General features: G+C 37.6%; 1 protein-coding gene across 2 annotated transcripts in view; it reads left to right on the top strand.

The window, feature by feature from the left end:
- The window catches only part of LOC134546338 (multivesicular body subunit 12B), a 51,381-nt gene that overhangs the window by 23,343 nt on the left and 10,682 nt on the right, over positions 1 to 17,356 (top strand). For both annotated transcript variants that reach the window (XM_063389115.1, XM_063389114.1), the window contains 2 exons: positions 13,846 to 13,898; positions 14,511 to 14,561. In XM_063389115.1, the coding sequence (XP_063245185.1) occupies positions 13,846 to 13,898; positions 14,511 to 14,561 (104 nt within the window). The remainder of the gene's footprint in view (positions 1 to 13,845; positions 13,899 to 14,510; positions 14,562 to 17,356) is intronic.

Below are 17,356 nucleotides of genomic sequence, written 5' to 3' on the forward strand. Positions count from 1 at the left end.
ATTTCATTTCCGTGCCCTTAAATGATCGTGGCTGTTTTGCTTTCCCGACACACACTAATTTTAGTTTATCTTCTCCACTAGCATTAGCACAACATATGATTGTGATTCTCTCTTTACTCGAATGTGGCCAGGCGCAGACTTTTCTGCTGATGCTGCAAGTGTTTTACTTGGTAAGCACTTCCAGTTCAAACCAGTCTCGTCTCCATTAGACACTTGGTCTGAAACTAAGTTGTGTCTGTCAATAATCCGCTGGAACTCCTTTTTAAATGCGCTTGCCCCTTCGGTATCGCCGCTAAGTTTTTCACCTTCCAAGGACAATTCTCTTATTCCATGACGATATTTAAATCTTGCCAACCAACCTCGCGATGCACTGAATTCTTCTGTCAGGCCTAGTTTTTTTTTAATTTGAGCCTGCTGTGATAAAATTACGCCACTTAGTGGTACACCCTCCGACCTTTTCTGTTGAAACCATTCAAATAAACAAGCGTCCAAGCTGCTAAATGTGGATTCTTTCATCGTCTTTCGTTTATTTAATCCACTTGAAGTGTCAGCCTGTGAAGCAAACTGAAGGATTTTTTCGCGATTTTTTATGATGTCGCGCACTGTTGTGTTACCGACATCAAACTCAGTCGCAAGTTTTGCAATCGTTTCTCCACTCTGAAATCTTTCTATAATTTTTGTTTTGCTGTCCATTGACAGTACCACTCGCTTTCTTTTCTGTTCATTTGATGACATGATGAAATGTTATGCTCAACACTTCCGCACAACACTACGGTATAATCCGTCGGAATGCAGATCACTGTTACAATACATAAAATTATCACCACCTTCACGCTTCAACAACGTACACTAATGGAATGGACTGTCTCCATGCGCCGGGTAATCTCTGTGGCACGGCGCCGTGCTGCGCGCGGGAGTGTACAGTCCGGTCATGCGGACATGGAATCGCGCACCGGTGTATAATCTATTCACGTAACACGGAACACAAAAATAGTATGTACATACGTATGTATCGACTAGTATTTTTTTTTAACTTTCTTTGTATATAAACATGACTTGAGTCAAAAGTACTTTGCCCAACATACATTTTGCAAAGTATTTTAACATTTACATACATATTGAGTCATTGGTTATATGTAACTAAAAAATTGGACTTGATGGACATAAATTGTGGTTAATCCGCGAATCGGATGATCGAGTCGCGGATAATCGGGGTTCTACTGTATTACCATTACAGGGGTGTGGCCAGGGGAAAGGATGTCTGGATACATCCACTTCTATGCATGGTAATTTTTTCCCCCCTAGATTATACATAATTTAATAATTTTAACTGAAAATTAAAATATATATATATATCAGCTACATTCAGCAGCAAAAAAAAAAAGACACTGATTTTTCTCCATAATTCTAGTAAATACAATTTTATTTTATATTTTATTGTGGTAAGAATCAGTTTCTTTATAGGTTATTTAAACAAAGTCTAACATAAACAAATAATTTATATTAATAATACTGGACAACTTAAATATAAAGGATAAAAATAAGAAATTATCACTTATTTTAAAACTGATAATTCTTCATTTTCATCAGGTTTTCTGATAAAGCATGGCCTTATAATAATGGGTATAACCTCCTCTTGCACTGCGAAGGACCCTAACCTATAATGAAACTAATTTTTACCACATTTAAAAAAATCATATTTACTAGAATTATGAATTAGTTTGTTTTTTTAAACTGTCCCGGTCAATAGACTCCTAGCTACACCCCTAATTGAGAGTATATGATAGTAACTGTATAAATTGTAAATATGCATTAAAAATTATAAATATATAAAAGCTTTGAACAAGTCTTGGCAGCTTCAACCATAGCCTCAGTGGCCATAACCATCTCATCACACACAGCTTGTCTTATTACTATTTAAGTTTTAACTGATTTTTCTGATCACTTATTCTTCTTCCAGTGGGCATTTCTATTGTTAGTGAGGCTCATTTGTGTTTCTAGTGTGGTATCGCCTCTGTGAACTGGCATACAGACTTCTCATGGATAGTACAACTATGAGATTTGAGCGGTAACAATTACATTATATGGTGGAGAAATGAAGATAAAGGAGTACCGTAATCACTCGCGTAATGTCCGCAGTAATTTGACCACATTTTTGGCAAAAAAAATGGGGTGCGGACATTATGCGAGGAAAAATACAAAAATACAAAATTTTGTGTCTTAATTATTACTAAAAAGGCACAAAACGTATCTAAAATCAATTTGGATTTCACTAGCTATTTTAAAAGAATATTGCTGCAGGATAGCTTGCAAACAACCCGGCTTAGACCATGTTTACTTTGCTGTAATTGCCACCGGTAACTGTCTCGCACCCGCCGGAACATTAAAAAAAATTACACGCTACACTGAAATAAATGTGGTTACGTGTGCTTTATTAATGTGATGGATTAAAACAGCTATTAACGGCACGGCTGCAATATTTTAGCCGTACCATATCCTTACGTGCGGCGCGTAGGGAACCAGCGAGCTGGTAACAGCGCAGTGACTCACCAGTTCCACATCTGCTGCGCACTGTACACACACACCCCCCGCCCCCCCCCTTCCCGGCAATCTGATGGCCTTCGTGACGTAGAGAAGGAGGAAGGGGAAGGAAACATTTAGAGCGTGAGAATGGCCAAGGGAAGGATTCCAACCAAATGCAAACAAAGAGGGGTTCTGTTCTGTCCTGACACGTAAAACAGGGTACACACTAATTAAAGTTGACGCTTCTTTTACGCTGCGCTGCGTGTCTTACCTCAACAGAAAACAGGACTGATCCATGTCAGCAAATGTGATGTTAATTTTTTTTCCCGCGCCTTTACTTGAACCATTTCATACGAAACAGCACAGGCATTACTTCTTAATTCACGTATATAGTTTAAAACTTTAACTTCAAGTTCTGGGAACTTCCCTCCGCGAAACGCACGCCGTGTTGCATTTGTTGACTGCAACTGTTCTTTTATTTTCCGCCACTGACGAACACTTTTTTCGTGCTCTTCAAACTCCCTTTCAGTAGCCCTGTTCCCATGCTCTTCAGCATAACGAACAACTCTTAATTTAAACCGCGCAGTGAAGGATTTATATTTACCCATTCTGTACTCTACACTACAAAACTCGACGCGAAACTCATGTCTTGAACTAGCGTGCGTGTTGGTCAGCTGTGTTTACCGTTACCGTGCTTTGTTCAGTTCAACGAATTTCCCCACCCTTTCAGGACAGGAGAGAAAGGACAGCTCAAGGTCACGGCTTTGTTTACAGAGCCGTCAACTTTCCATTCGTACTGCGTCCTTTAGGGGTGGCCAAAGTTGTGTTGCCCGCCGTAGACGACTGGTGCGGTCATTATGCGAGGGCGGACATTACGCGAGTGAATATGGTAATTCAAGTCCCTTGAGTGCTTATAAGAATCGGTACCAGGTGTTTTATGCCTAAAAATTATTCTAAAAACAGGTGTGTTACCCGATGTCACCCTTCTATAAAGTCAGTTTGAAAACATATTATGAAAACAGAACCACTCATCTGCCCTCAACTTATTCTTAAATTTTTTTTTTTGTAAACAGACACCAATCTGATATCTTGAGCAGTTTTTCAAATCCAGTGTTTTTTTGTGAATCTGTGCACACAGTATGTGTGTCCAGGTAGATTAGCCCCTTAGTTTTGGAACTTGTGGGATTTTTTATTGACTTTGCTTTAAGATGCATAGCACTCCCAATTATTTGAGTGTGTTGTCAACAGGGTTTGAGAATATCCGTTTTGACATAAAATCATATTTTAAACTGCAGTGCTACTGAAATTTCAGCTGCGACTTTTTTCTTAAATCTAAACTTTATAGCAAGATTCAATGCATTTTTTGTACAGTTATGAATTCAGAATTTTTTTCTCTGTATTTAGGACAGGGGTCTACAGTTCACAAAAGTCACAAAAAAGTATTGAAAATGGAGGACAAGCCATGAAAGTCCCAAAAAGTCCCAAAATATACATTAATTTTGCAAATCACAAGACTTCAGTTTTCAGCAGCCTTTTGCTGTTTAATGCTTTACTTCAGTTTATAGTCACACCCTGTTTATACGTATATCAGTTTATATGTAAATATTTGGAGACTGTCTAGAGACACACACCATCTTGTCTCTCCTCTTTAATATTCCAACATTCCCTCCCCTAATACAACCTTCGTACAAGAAACTGTCAAAATCTCTCTCTCTCTCTCCCCCTCTCTCTCTCCCCTCCCAACACTCTCTCTTCCATATAATGTGTGCGACAAAAGCCAGAACATCGCCCAGTGTTGTGTAGTTCATTCCTGGTAAAATAACTATTTTTAAGGCCCAGGCAACAACCATGTACCATTAATAAATAATGTATAAGTTATTATTGCAACAGACATTAAATTTTAAAAAAAATGGACTTGTTACACTTTGTTTATTAGTCACACAGCAGTATTTTTGTTGGAAAATCACTGAAACTTTGAAATTTCTTCAATGGAAAAATTTAGCTAGACCGTAAAAGTATTTATTTTACCACAAAATAACTATACTCACACAGAATAAATCATAATAGAAACTTCAATAAACTTGCATTCATGACACATTTTCTATTCAAACATTTGGTTTAAAAAAGGCATCAATTCTGGTTTGCACTATTTTTTTCTTTTGGCATTGTTTACCACATTACAAAGCTTATCAAAGGCCAGAAGTGTTTCAGTCCCAACATCATCAACATTTGAGAGAACATTTTCCAATGTTGGCATCCTTTCTACTTGGTAAGGATGAACACACTTCATCATCTTCATTGTCCTCACCTTCAATTTCTCCAACACTTGCCTGCACAGCACAAGACTGAGCCTTGTCGAGACACATCAGCTCATCATCCACTGGTGCTGCACTTGTTGCTACATTGTCATCAACTTCTTTTTCATTGTTGATAATCTGCACGAACTCGCAAATGCCGATTCAATCTTTTCACGATTTTCTAGTATTGTCGACAACGACGATTGCGGGATGTTAAATTCTCTCGCAATTTCAGTTTTCGTTCTCTCTCCATTGTCTACTTCTTCGATAATTTTAACTTTAACTTGCAATGTAAGGTCGTTGCGTTTACGTTTTGCAGTCATATTACAAAACAACTCACACTCAAAATTGAGGTTAAGACGCATGTGCGTAAACAATGGAAAATATCAGAACTTTTTTCCATAGATTGTTTAAACTTCTACGTATGTACATTTCAAACGACTAATATTAATAAGGTATAGAGCAGGGATGCCACCAAGAAAGGTTATAAAATCCTGTATTAGACCATAAAAAATCCTGTCAAATCCTGCAAGAAGAAAATTTTTGTTAACAGGTTTTTCATTCGCGCCAAATTTTTTTTTGCAGCTAAGATACAGGAGAAAACAAAGTATTATAAGCATGTTTCTTCAAAAATCAGCTTTTCCCTCATTCCAGTTGCATAAACCTACTTAAAAATAATAATAATGAATGTAGATAAAAAGAACTCATAAGTTTACATGTAAAGAGTTAAGTACCAGTATGAGGTTCTCACAAAAATCACTTTACAAATATACACACAGACACAAATAAAATTCGCCCACATGAGCTCTGCATCTACAATTTTGTTGTCTGGTTTGCTGATGAAAGATGTGAGAGAAGTACTTTGTTCAGCTGCCCTCTGATTTCTCTGGTGTATCTGTGTGCTTTCGTGACGCCTAAGATCTTTCAGACCATCCTTTTGAATGTTGAAGTCCGACCGACACAATGAACACACTGCAGTAAAGTCCGTTTTACCGGGTTTCAGCCACTTTAATTCTATTTCCCACTCAAGTTTATATTGTTTTTTATACAGCGTTCGATCTGGAGATGCCTTGCGTTTTCTTTCCATTTCTTTCAATTACAATCTCCACAAAGATGCAAGTCGAACTTTTTGTACGTAACAATTACTTTAAAAATAACAACAAACTGTAAACACTCCGTCAAGTCAATCCATCATAGAAATTGTGATTGCATGGTATAACAAAACATGGGGAGCCTACAACTCAACGTAGTTTCGGTTCCCTGCAAGATTTTCCGAAGATTTCCGAAGTTTTGCGTTTTGGTATTAACGCCACTTCAGCCGCTAAATCAGAAGTTTCCAATGAAAACAAGCATGTTGTGACTGACGTAACCTAACCTAACTCTTCGATTTTTTTTAATTTCAATTTTTGAGAGAAATCAGAAGTTGCACGAACGTGGTAGGGAACCGAAACTACGTGATTTGTAGGCTTCCCATAACAACACAGACTGTAAAAACACCGTCACAGATATCACTTCGCACAAATATTACTGGCCGTGTTCCGTTACACGCACGAACGCACCATCGCGCAGAAGAGAGAAACAGAACACGGTGTCTAAAACAACTTTCATAGATATTACGATGCACGGTATACTTTCACCCGTGAAATAAAAAAATGCTTCCAGAAATATAAGGTGGAGCGTGAATTGTTATCATCTTAGAAAAACTGAAACAACATAGCAAAGTGAAGTGTCTCTTGATGACATGTTATCTATGAAGTGGAGTGGGAGCAATAAGTAAATACAGTAGAGCTTCATTATAAAGAACACGAGGGGACCAAAATTATGGCAGTTTGTTATAATGAAGTTCTTTATACCGAAATCACAATGATTGCCTGTTTTGGGGTTTTGAACATAACTCGATCTTGTTAAAAAACAAAGTAGAAAATCTAATACCAATATGAGTGGTACAAGCATCAATTACTTTAACAACTATACTTTGGGATCAAGATACATACTACATACATACATACATACTAGTATGTATATGTACAATACAGAAATACGTAGGTAAGTTGTTTGCCAAAGCAGTAAGCCTACCTTTGGAATCAAGACAAGCTGTTTGCAAAAATGCTGTAATAAATCAAAAATATAAAATTTAAAAGTTAGGAATTTTTTTTTTACATTTTATTGTCTTCCAAACTGGATCGCTGGGTGAGAATTGTGGATAATGTTGATTTGGAGATACCTAACTTTTTAGCCATATCAGTCTTTTTATTTTCTTTATCTACTGCTTTTAACATTTCAAGTCGTTTCCTAGAAGACATGTTCAGTAGTACGGTTTTTTAAACTATAAAAACAAATGCACCCTACACATGTAAAAATAAGTTATACATGTAGTATAGCCACGTTTCTGGGAAGCCTACAACTCACGTAGTTTCGGTTCCCTGCAAGAATTTGCGAAGATTTCCGAAGTTTTGCGTTTTGGTATTAACGCCACTTCAGCCACTAAATCAGAAGATCAAGCATGTTGTGACTAACCTAACACAACCCTTCGATTTTTATAATTTCAATTTTTGAGAGAAATCCGAAGTTGCACGAACGTGCTAGGGAACCGAAACTATGTGAGTTGTGGGCTACCGCACGTTTCTCAAACAATAAACAAGAAAACGACCAGAGATGTGTGTGTAGCAATACTTTATGATGTAGCACTTCGCATCGGTTAAACACGTCGTGCGAGCATAGAACAAAGAGTAATGTCAGCGAACACCACAATGCAGCGCTTTAGTCGCTACACTAGTTTTGTGCATTAATTTCAACACTAGTCCATTGCAGTCATCTATGGCGCGTATCAAAATAAATAAGATGGCAGTTTGTGGGTGAATGGCGACGATTTTATCCGTTTGTCGTTTACCGTGCCGGGCAGAAAAGTGTTCGTTCAAATGAATATTTATAGAATATTTAAAAAATTTGAACCAGAAAATTCGTACTAGTGAAATTTTTTTACGTTATGTTATATGGACGTCTGACGGGACCAAAGGCATAGTTCGTAGTAATGAATTGTTCGCTCTAATGAAGTTTGTTAAAACGGTGTTTTACTGTATCTATGTTTGTGCGTTCGTCAATTAAAATATCCGTGATTCGAAGTCTTATCCGTTAATCCGGCGTAACTCCAAAATATCCGTGAAAACGGATAAAATCCGTTAAAAACTGCAACCCTGGTACTATAGAGTACTTTCTTTTCGTTTTCCGTTTACAACATGGCATCTTTTCTAGTTTTGTTACTAACATCGCCACTAGAGTTGAACTTTTCATCTTGTTTTTTGACCGTTTTGCGCTGTAGGATACATACATCTATCTTTGGAGAAACGTTTGTTTACATGACAGTTATGAAGACGTGATTTACTTTAGACTTCGGCGGTGAAATTCGTATTAACCGTTTACTTATACACGTTAACAGCTACTTGAGGGATCAAAACAACTTCGTAATTCATATTAACCGTATTTTTTATTAAAAGTACTGAATAACATAGGAAAGCATACTTTTATTTTCTGGGACTGTGAAAGTACTTAGCATAAACGGGAATTTCGTACTAAGCGGATTCGTATTAATGAGGTTTGACTGTATATAGTTTTGTTTGTGTGCCAGTGATTTCAGGACAAATAACTTTTTGCTTCTTTTGGGAGCTAGGTAGCCAGATCGTTAACATGTATGTGGTTGTTCATTTCTGGAATATTCCAGTTTTTGATTTTCCTATCGCAAAAATTTCATTTCACTGGTCTGTACTTTTTCCACAGCCTCTTACCTGTAGGAAGACCCTTACGTATTAGCTCTATCATTACCAGTGGCCAAAGTGTGTGGGGAATAATTAATGTTTGTGACAGATATCTTTAAAACCAACACATTGGAGGTTCTCCGAGCATGATGTTACCTGTATGTGTTTGACTCTTGAATTTTATTTTTTAATGCTAGTAGATACCTGTAGGAAAGTCCTTAATTCTATCGGCATCATTGCACATTTTGATGTAAAAAAAAAACCGCTACATAATTTGCCATAGTTGCGTGGAATTGTGTAGGCTGTTGTCCCAAGCTCTCTGTACAATGACGCACTGAGCGGTAAATAAATCCATAAGATAGAGCTAACTTCAGAGCAGTTAGCATTCATGGTACTTGTGATAACCTCTGTCATTATGTTTTCCAGCATTCTTTAATTTATAAAATTTTCAGGGGAATTCTTTGTTGTAAATACATGTTTCTAAATATACAGGATAATAAATATTTTATTTACGGATTAACTCTGAATAATTTGTTTACCGTGACGGGCCAGAAAAAAAAATCATCAATGTAATTGCTACCCATCGCAACTGTTTTGTTTACACATGAGTAAGCGCCATAAACACCTCGGTCACGGATGACCTAAATAAACGCCATGTTAGAAAGATTATAAACAAAATATTTTGAAAATTGCTCAGGAACCACATGCTACGAATTATCACCTTTTAAACAAACGTTTTATTGCAAAAACACAATCTCTCAAAAGTCAAAACCGATGATTTTCCGCGATGTTTTTTCTACCCAAGGTACAAGTTTTCGTATCCTGAGCTTATTTAAAACATTTCATGTTTCCCCCCCCCCCCCCCCCCCCCCCCGCCCCTCTCCCCCCCAAAATATGCCTAGATGATAGCTACCGTAAACCTTCGGCAATCATTACATCGTCTTACAGATAAACAAAATCATTAGGAACAATCAACATGCAAGAGGTCCGTCGTTCCTTTAAGCAGTAGCAGGTTAACCAATCTTGCAGCTTGAAGAAACCTGTGCATTATGCAGCATTGCCATGCGGCGTTGTCAAGTTTTGAATAAACTTCATATAATAATTTTTTAACACACGTTTTTACGAAAAATTGAGCAAAATTTACAGGTAAATACGGTATAAGTCCTACCAAAAACGAAAAAATTATATTCATTACGTCCACCATATAAAAATTTTACCACAGTTCTCAACAAACAATTAAACTGAATTAGCTACTCCTATTGCTGTAACAGTTACATCACATGTCAAGCAATCAGGTCAACGAATGGCTAGGGGTTAGTTTTTGTTGTGTATTCGTCGACGTTATGCCTTGAACGAGGGAAATGCTGTACAGAGGGTACAGCCTCACAAAGGATATGAATGCAAGCAGTTGATTGGTCGAAAAATATATTGTAACAGCGTGCTGCATGCGGTACCTAAAGGTTTTGGTGGTTATGTTTGTTATTTTTTTGAAACAGCTGTCTAAAATTTTAATTATAAATAAAGTTTAAGAGTGTAAAGATAAACTTTATGACATTATTTTATTCCTAAAATGATTAACGTTATATGCGGGAAGCATTTATAAATGTGAACATTTTGAATGGGCAAAATTAACATAGAGATATATGGAAGTGATCAAGGGAATAATTATTTAAATGTTATAAACGGGAAAACATATTTTGCAGGAACGTCTTAAGCGAGTTTTACTGTACTAATTTTCAGATACTTTTACACTGTTTTACTTTTATTTTAAGTTTAGTTCATTACTAAAAATAAAAAATGTGGGTTTTATGAGTTACATTATAATTGCTGATAATATTTCACTGTGTAGCAGATCTCTTAGGTACTGTCGGGGTTCGGGTTTCGAGAGGGTCGCTACGGTGTTGTTTGGTAATGGGTGCCACCACATGGAAGGGCACTTGGACCCGGCCATCATCCATCTCAGGGCGTGACGTCGCCCGTGTGAGGCAAGACTGGACCCTCGGTTAGCTCCCGTAGTACACTCAGACCTGACCCGCTCTCAGCGTCGGGCACTCTTATGGTATAATACATAATAGTGGGCTCTCCAGGCATCCCACACACCTGCTCACAAGGTATAGGTCGCCACGTCGGTGCAAAAAATTACAAGGAGACAATTAGAATTAATACGTTTAATACTGGCACGTACTCCCGTACACGGTCTCACGAGGTGCGTCTCCAAGATCCCAGGCACCTAATCGGAACGCAGGGATAAGGCCCACGCACTTGGCCAGCACAAGTGATTACTTAGACGTGAAAAGACTAGTTAAGAGTTGAAAAATGATTATGTTAAACAGTCCCCCGACCGAGGCAGGCCCCGGGGATACGTGAAAGCAATTTGAAAGAATTAACCAGAAACTGAATTAATAATCAGTAAACAAAGAGTGAAGTCCCCGGGTGCGGAAGGCAGCTTCTTACCTCGGTCATTGGCGGCGTGAAACTGAAACAGCGCCGGGCGCCCTCGAAGCAACATGGCGCCTTCCCGCCTTGCCAGTTTATCGTTACGCCTTTCCGATTAAGTGCCTTGAAATCTTATATAAAGAAATACAAAAACACTCCTAAAATTAATACACGTTCTCCCACGGCTCTATTACTATTTAACCAAGAGTTATTAATTAATTAAAATATATATACATTTCAACTTTGTACGTGTTCGGGTCTGCCCGGCAACATCTTTAACTTTCTTACTAAAACTTATATTATAAACAAAATGAAAAGATATACAATATTATTATTACAAATTTAGGGGGATGTCGCACTGCCGCTACAGCGCCCTCTTGAGGTAGTTCATGGCACTCTATTCAAACACAACCACACGACTACGTACTCGAGACGGAGCGGCTGCCAGTACGGGAAGTGGGACGGGGGGTGAGGGGAAAGGTGGCGGAGGCTGACCAGGCTTCTGGGGCACAGGCCCGGTTGACATCAGTACAGTAAGTCCTCGGTTTACTTGGGGGTTATGTTCCTGAAAACCGCGACGTAAATAGAAACGACGCAAAATGAGCCATGTTTCATGCCACCGGCCGGCCACGGCCCAAGGTCGGCCGGAAGGGGTAGGAGAAAATGCTGTGTCGTTGCGGGAAGTAGATAACACTTCTACGTGCAAGATACGTGGGTGGCCGAGCGGGCGGGCTGGTAGTATTGCATCACCGCGCTGAGAGCAGCGGAGAGCAGGAAGCGTCCCTCATGATGTATGATAAGATAAGGCGGTGAACGTGTAGCTTACGCTACATAGCATAAATTAACTACCGAAGGAAACAAAGAATTATAAACTAATTATATACGGTGTTTTGGTTAAATTAAAGATTTACGGTCATTGTAAACGACGTTATTGTGAATCGGCGACAACTTAAATTGAAACATGAGTACTCAAACATTAGCGACGTTAATCCGAAACGACGTAAATCGGTACAACGTAAATAGAGGACTTACTGTACTTGTTTTATTTAACCATCTGTTTGCCTCATGCTTCCATTCATCTTACTTTCCTTTCATTTTTCTGTACTCTTCCCATGATTTTTTTTAACTTTTCACTTTTGTTTTGATTTTTCAACTCTGAGCATTATTTTCTTTGCCTATTGCTTGTCTTCCTAGACATAATCATAAGTCCAATCCCAAATGAAATAGTAGCAGTGACGTTTCTCCTGCATCTTAATGCTTCACTTTTCTATTTCTCAAAATCTTTAGACTATTGGCAAATGTAATTTCGTACTTTAATATTTTCACCACCAATTTTTTCTATCCATCATGTCAATCATCATAACAGAGTAGTAGCTCAGATGCACTTGCTTTGTTGAGTTTGTTTTATAGCCCAGTCATATTAGGTAAAAAAAGGGGTCAACCTCGGAATGAAAGATAATAATCTGTAAATTGGTATAAACCTTTGTTTTGTTGTTCTAAATGTTGTCTCAAAAGTCACAAATGTTATCGTGTCCACGTCTTAAGATATTGAAGGTCAAAGATCATAAAAATCGGTTTTTCACGATTATCTTGCTTTCTATTGCTTAAATGAGATTTGCACCTATTATAAAAGTTGTAGAGTATAAAATTCTCTACAACTTTTGTTTGAACTTTTTTTTCATACGATCAACCGTTTTTGCGGTAGACCGCGAAGAGTGCGCCACGTACAGTCATATATGGCCTAATGCAAGGTCAAGTGTAAGTTACGTTTATCAGTACATTGTATAAAGTTAATTATTTACTAAAAAATTATCATTATTAGACAATGCCCATTATTTATGTACTAATTATTAATTATTTATATTTTAACTTAAAACGACATTATATACGTTTTCTTTAAAACGTGTAAATTTTTTAATTCTTATATACCTGGAAATACTTGTCCCTACCCTATGACCTTTTCTATTTATAGCCGGGACAGATGTTCTATTGTATTCAAGGCCACTTTCTCTTTTAAGGGACCACTTTGTATTAGTCAAGATTATTCGTTAGTTTGAAATTGTATCTTCGCAACGACGGACGTACGGTTTTAAGAGCTATGGCTGATTTGTGTTTTATATGTGATAAGTCACTTTCAGAAGGTGTTACTGTGAATGTCGTACGTGGCCATATATGACTGTACGCGGCGCACTCTTCGCTGTCTACCGCAAAAACGGTTGATCGTATGAAAAAAAAGTTTAAACAAAAGTTGTAGAGAATTTTATACTCCACAACTTTTATAATAAGTGCAAATCTCATTTAAGTAATCGAATGTGAGATATTCGCAAAAAACCGATTTTTATGATCTTTGACCTTTAATATCTTAAGACGCGGACACAATAACATTTGTGACTTTTGAGACAACATTTAGAACGACAAAACAAAGGTTTATACCAATTTACAGCTTATTATCTTTCATTCCGAGGTGAAACCCCTAATATGACTGGGCTATTATGCAATCATTTTGCACAGCCCACACACTGTTCTACCTCCTGTTATTGTTGCCAGTTAAAAAAAAATTGCCCGTAGTTGTCGTTCCCATAAATGAGCGGCGTCCCCCAGTCATTCCAAGGGAACAAGCTAATAAGATGTTAGGGTTAAGAATTTTATATGAATCCACTACAGCAACAGTAAATGAATTTTTCAATGAGTTGTGAGTCTAGTTATGTATGTTTTTCCTTATCATTTTATTATTTCCATATGTATTAGATCAAAGTAATGACATATCTCATCAAAGACATTAAAAAAAATTATTTGTGGTTGTGAACATGCTGTAATTGTTTGGTTTATGTTTTCAGCTTTGGAAGGAGTTCCGTTTGTCCTGAATACTGCTCTTCAAAGCAGTAGTTCGGTAAGATAAGTTGTATTCGATTCAATTAAGAATTATATAACATATTATATGTGTGATAAAAATCTTCTGACACATATATCAGGGTATCTACAGGGCACGGAGTCACCAAAATAACGTAATCGAAGGACTGGTCATGAAAGTCATGAAATAAGCAGCAGTGGTGTTGGAAGTCAAGAATCTTTAATTTCTAGCAGCCTTTTACTAACTTGAATTATATTTTTTTATGCCTCACTTCATTTTATACACTCACATTAAATATAAATGGTGACTGACTACTTAAATCATGAGCGAATCATGTATCTCTGAAAAGATTTTAGTTTTATAACGTAATAATCAGCGTGTTCCTATTAATAGAAGTTCAGTTTCATATTAGTATATTTAATTTTGCTTATGGTATGTATTAATGAGCATATGATATTAAGAAGTTGTAAGAAAACTTTATTTAAAAGTCATAAAAAAGGCCTGAAATAGGTACCAGATATTTGTAGACAACCTGTATATGAAATATCTTAAACTCTCATTGAGTAAAATTAAATGTTCAGTATTTTTTTAATAATGTTCATTTAACAAATATAGTTTTGTTATGATATTAATTTTTTTTTATTGTTTTAGTTCCAGTATCCTGTTATTAAGGCCAAAACAAGATATGATTTGGATAAAGAGGTAAAAATTATTTTTTTTTTCTATCTTTCATTAAATTAGGTTCTATTAGATTAAGTCACTGTGTATAGTTTGTCTAGGTACTTAACCATTACTACTGCTGTTACCCTACTGAAAGTCTGCATTGTACTGGTCAAGTGACATCAGTAGAAATACTTAATATGCAGTACAAAGGACACAGAAAAATTGTCGTAGTCTGTGGCCTTTAAGTTTAAAATTTTTGTAGTCTTTGGCATCATTCATTATACAGAGTAATTATAAAGTCCGTGAAACATTTCATAAAATCGGTACAGCGAAATGGAAAAGAATAACGTAACAAATTATATACCGCATGAAAGAAAAACTCTCAAAGTTTTTTTGAATGTAGCGCCAAAAAGCTATTTTAAAAAACAACCGACAGGGGTGCTAGTGCATGTAGTTGCTGAAAATGGCTGCGAACCAGGCAGAGAAAGCCTTTTGTGTGCTTGAATACGCCCGTAGCGAATCGGTAGTTAGTGTCCAAAGAGCTTTCCGTGGCAAGTTTAACAAAACAACACCAGTTTACAATAGCATAATGAAGTGATACAAGAAATTTGAGGAAGACGGCTGTTTGTGCGATGCAAAACGGTCAGGTCGGCCAGGCGTCACAACAGACAGTGGATTGTGTTCGGGACGTGATGGTGCGTAGTCCCAAGAAGTCAACTTATCGGGCTAGTGCAGAATTGAACATCCCTCAGCCAACAGTGAAGAAAATTCTTCGTAAGCGATTAAGAGTTAAGCCGTACAAATTGCAGCTTCTGCAAGCCATCAGCCACTATGACAAATTGCTCCGACTGCAGTTCTGCATTGCCATGCAGAACCGTCTTGAAGACGATGACTTTGCAAGCAAATTAATCTTCAGTGACGAAGCCACTTTTCATCTCTCCGGAAGAGTCAACCGACACAACACATGCATATGGGGGGACAGAGAAATCACATGCAACTCTCGAACACATCCGAGATTCGCCAAAAGTTAACGTGTTCTGTGCCATGTCAAACAAGACAGTTTATGGCCCCTTTTTCTTCGCTGAGAGAACTGTCGCTGTATCACCTACCTCGACATGCTGCAATTGTGGCTTATGCCACAACTTGAAGCTGATAGCAGGGACTTCATCTTCCAACAAGATGGTGCTCCACCTCATTACCACAATGTGGTACGAGATTATCTGAATGAGACGTTGCCACATCGCTGGATGGGCCGTGGGGCGGCCGCTGACCAAGTGCTACTCCCGTGGCCACCACGATCACCGGACTTAACACTTGGCAATTTTTTCTTGTGGGGATACATCAAGGATAGTGTTTATGTTCCACCTCTACCACAGAACCTTGACGAATTGAGACACCGCATCGTAGCAGCTGCTCTTACCATCACTCCTGATATTCTGGGTCTGGTATGGGCAGAATTGGACTATCGATTAGATGTGTGTCGTGTGGCGCAAGGTGGACGCATAGAACATTTATAACTAGTGGAAAAAAAAACTTTGAGAGTTTTTGTTTCACGTGGTATATGATTTGTTACATAATTCTTAACCATTTCACTGTACCAATTTTTTGAAATGTTTCACGGACTTTATAATTATCCTGTACATTAATCATTGTCTGTTAATACTTTAATAGCCATCATTATATACAATTCAACTGCATGACTGGGTTATAAGTAGTGGAGGAGAGGAAAGGTGTTTGGCATTAAACTAAACCTTGTATCAATCCAAAAATGCCTTCGTTATATATATGCTTTACCTCAGACTTTAATTCAGAACCTCGTATTATGCAAACTGGCAGGCAATCCAACCAAATATGCCATAATGCCAAAATTGTTTTAATTATGCCTTTTTTTGTGTTCTACCAACATTTCATTTTGATTCTGACATCTCTACACATAATTCCACTGCAAACCTTCAGTAACCATTTATATAGGTGTCCTCTACTATTGCTAATTGGTGAGCTCAGTTGGTGCTGAAAACTGCGACACTTCTGTTTTCTTGGCAATGCCAGGGTGTCTACAGGCAGGGGATACCGGGAAAACTAGAAAAAACAGAGGATGTTAGAATGTGAAGAAAACCAGGAAATTTTGAGAGGATTTCTGCATTTCACAGGGAGAAATGTTTTGTTACCTCAGTGTGATTTCACCTTTATTTAATTATAACAAATACATACGTCCATTCTGTCATTATGTTAATATTTTTGTGTTTATTTTTTGTCTGTTTGATGTGTCTTTGTGGTTTTTTTTTTTTCTCCTGCAAGCTTGAGACACACTCACCTTAGAGTGTTGGCCATTTGCAGATGTGCATACCTGTTGTGGATTCCCCTCAGGTAGTGCTCGCCTGCTCTTGGTACCGACGGAGGGGAGTGTCCTCATACTTGCAGTGGCCATTTTTGTTTGTTTGTCTTTGTCTGTATATGTCGTTCCCACCGCTGAAGCCCTCAGCAGTTGGTTGACATGTGTCAAGTAATAAATGAATAAATAAATAAATAAGTTAATGCCTAGACAGCCAAATAAGATGACTTGTGTCGGTTACCCACATGTGCTAAACCCTTGTGCTGCAAGTTCTGCAAGCACCTCTTGACAATGTAGTTGGAAACATTGCAACTTCCCCCTCCCCCCCCCCCCCCCCCTCATTTACAGTTGTCAAAATTTTCTGTTTAAAACATGAAATTTTTTTAGCAATTATTATATGAACCAGCTGTTTACCTAAATCCAAGCACTTAATTACTCAGTTTTGTTGGATTATTGCTTTCAGAGCATAACTCACATGGTAAATTCAATTCAATTTATAGCC

This window comes from Bacillus rossius, chromosome 1 (genome assembly GCF_032445375.1).
Source record: "Bacillus rossius redtenbacheri isolate Brsri chromosome 1, Brsri_v3, whole genome shotgun sequence".
NCBI lineage: Eukaryota > Metazoa > Arthropoda > Insecta > Phasmatodea > Bacillidae > Bacillus > Bacillus rossius.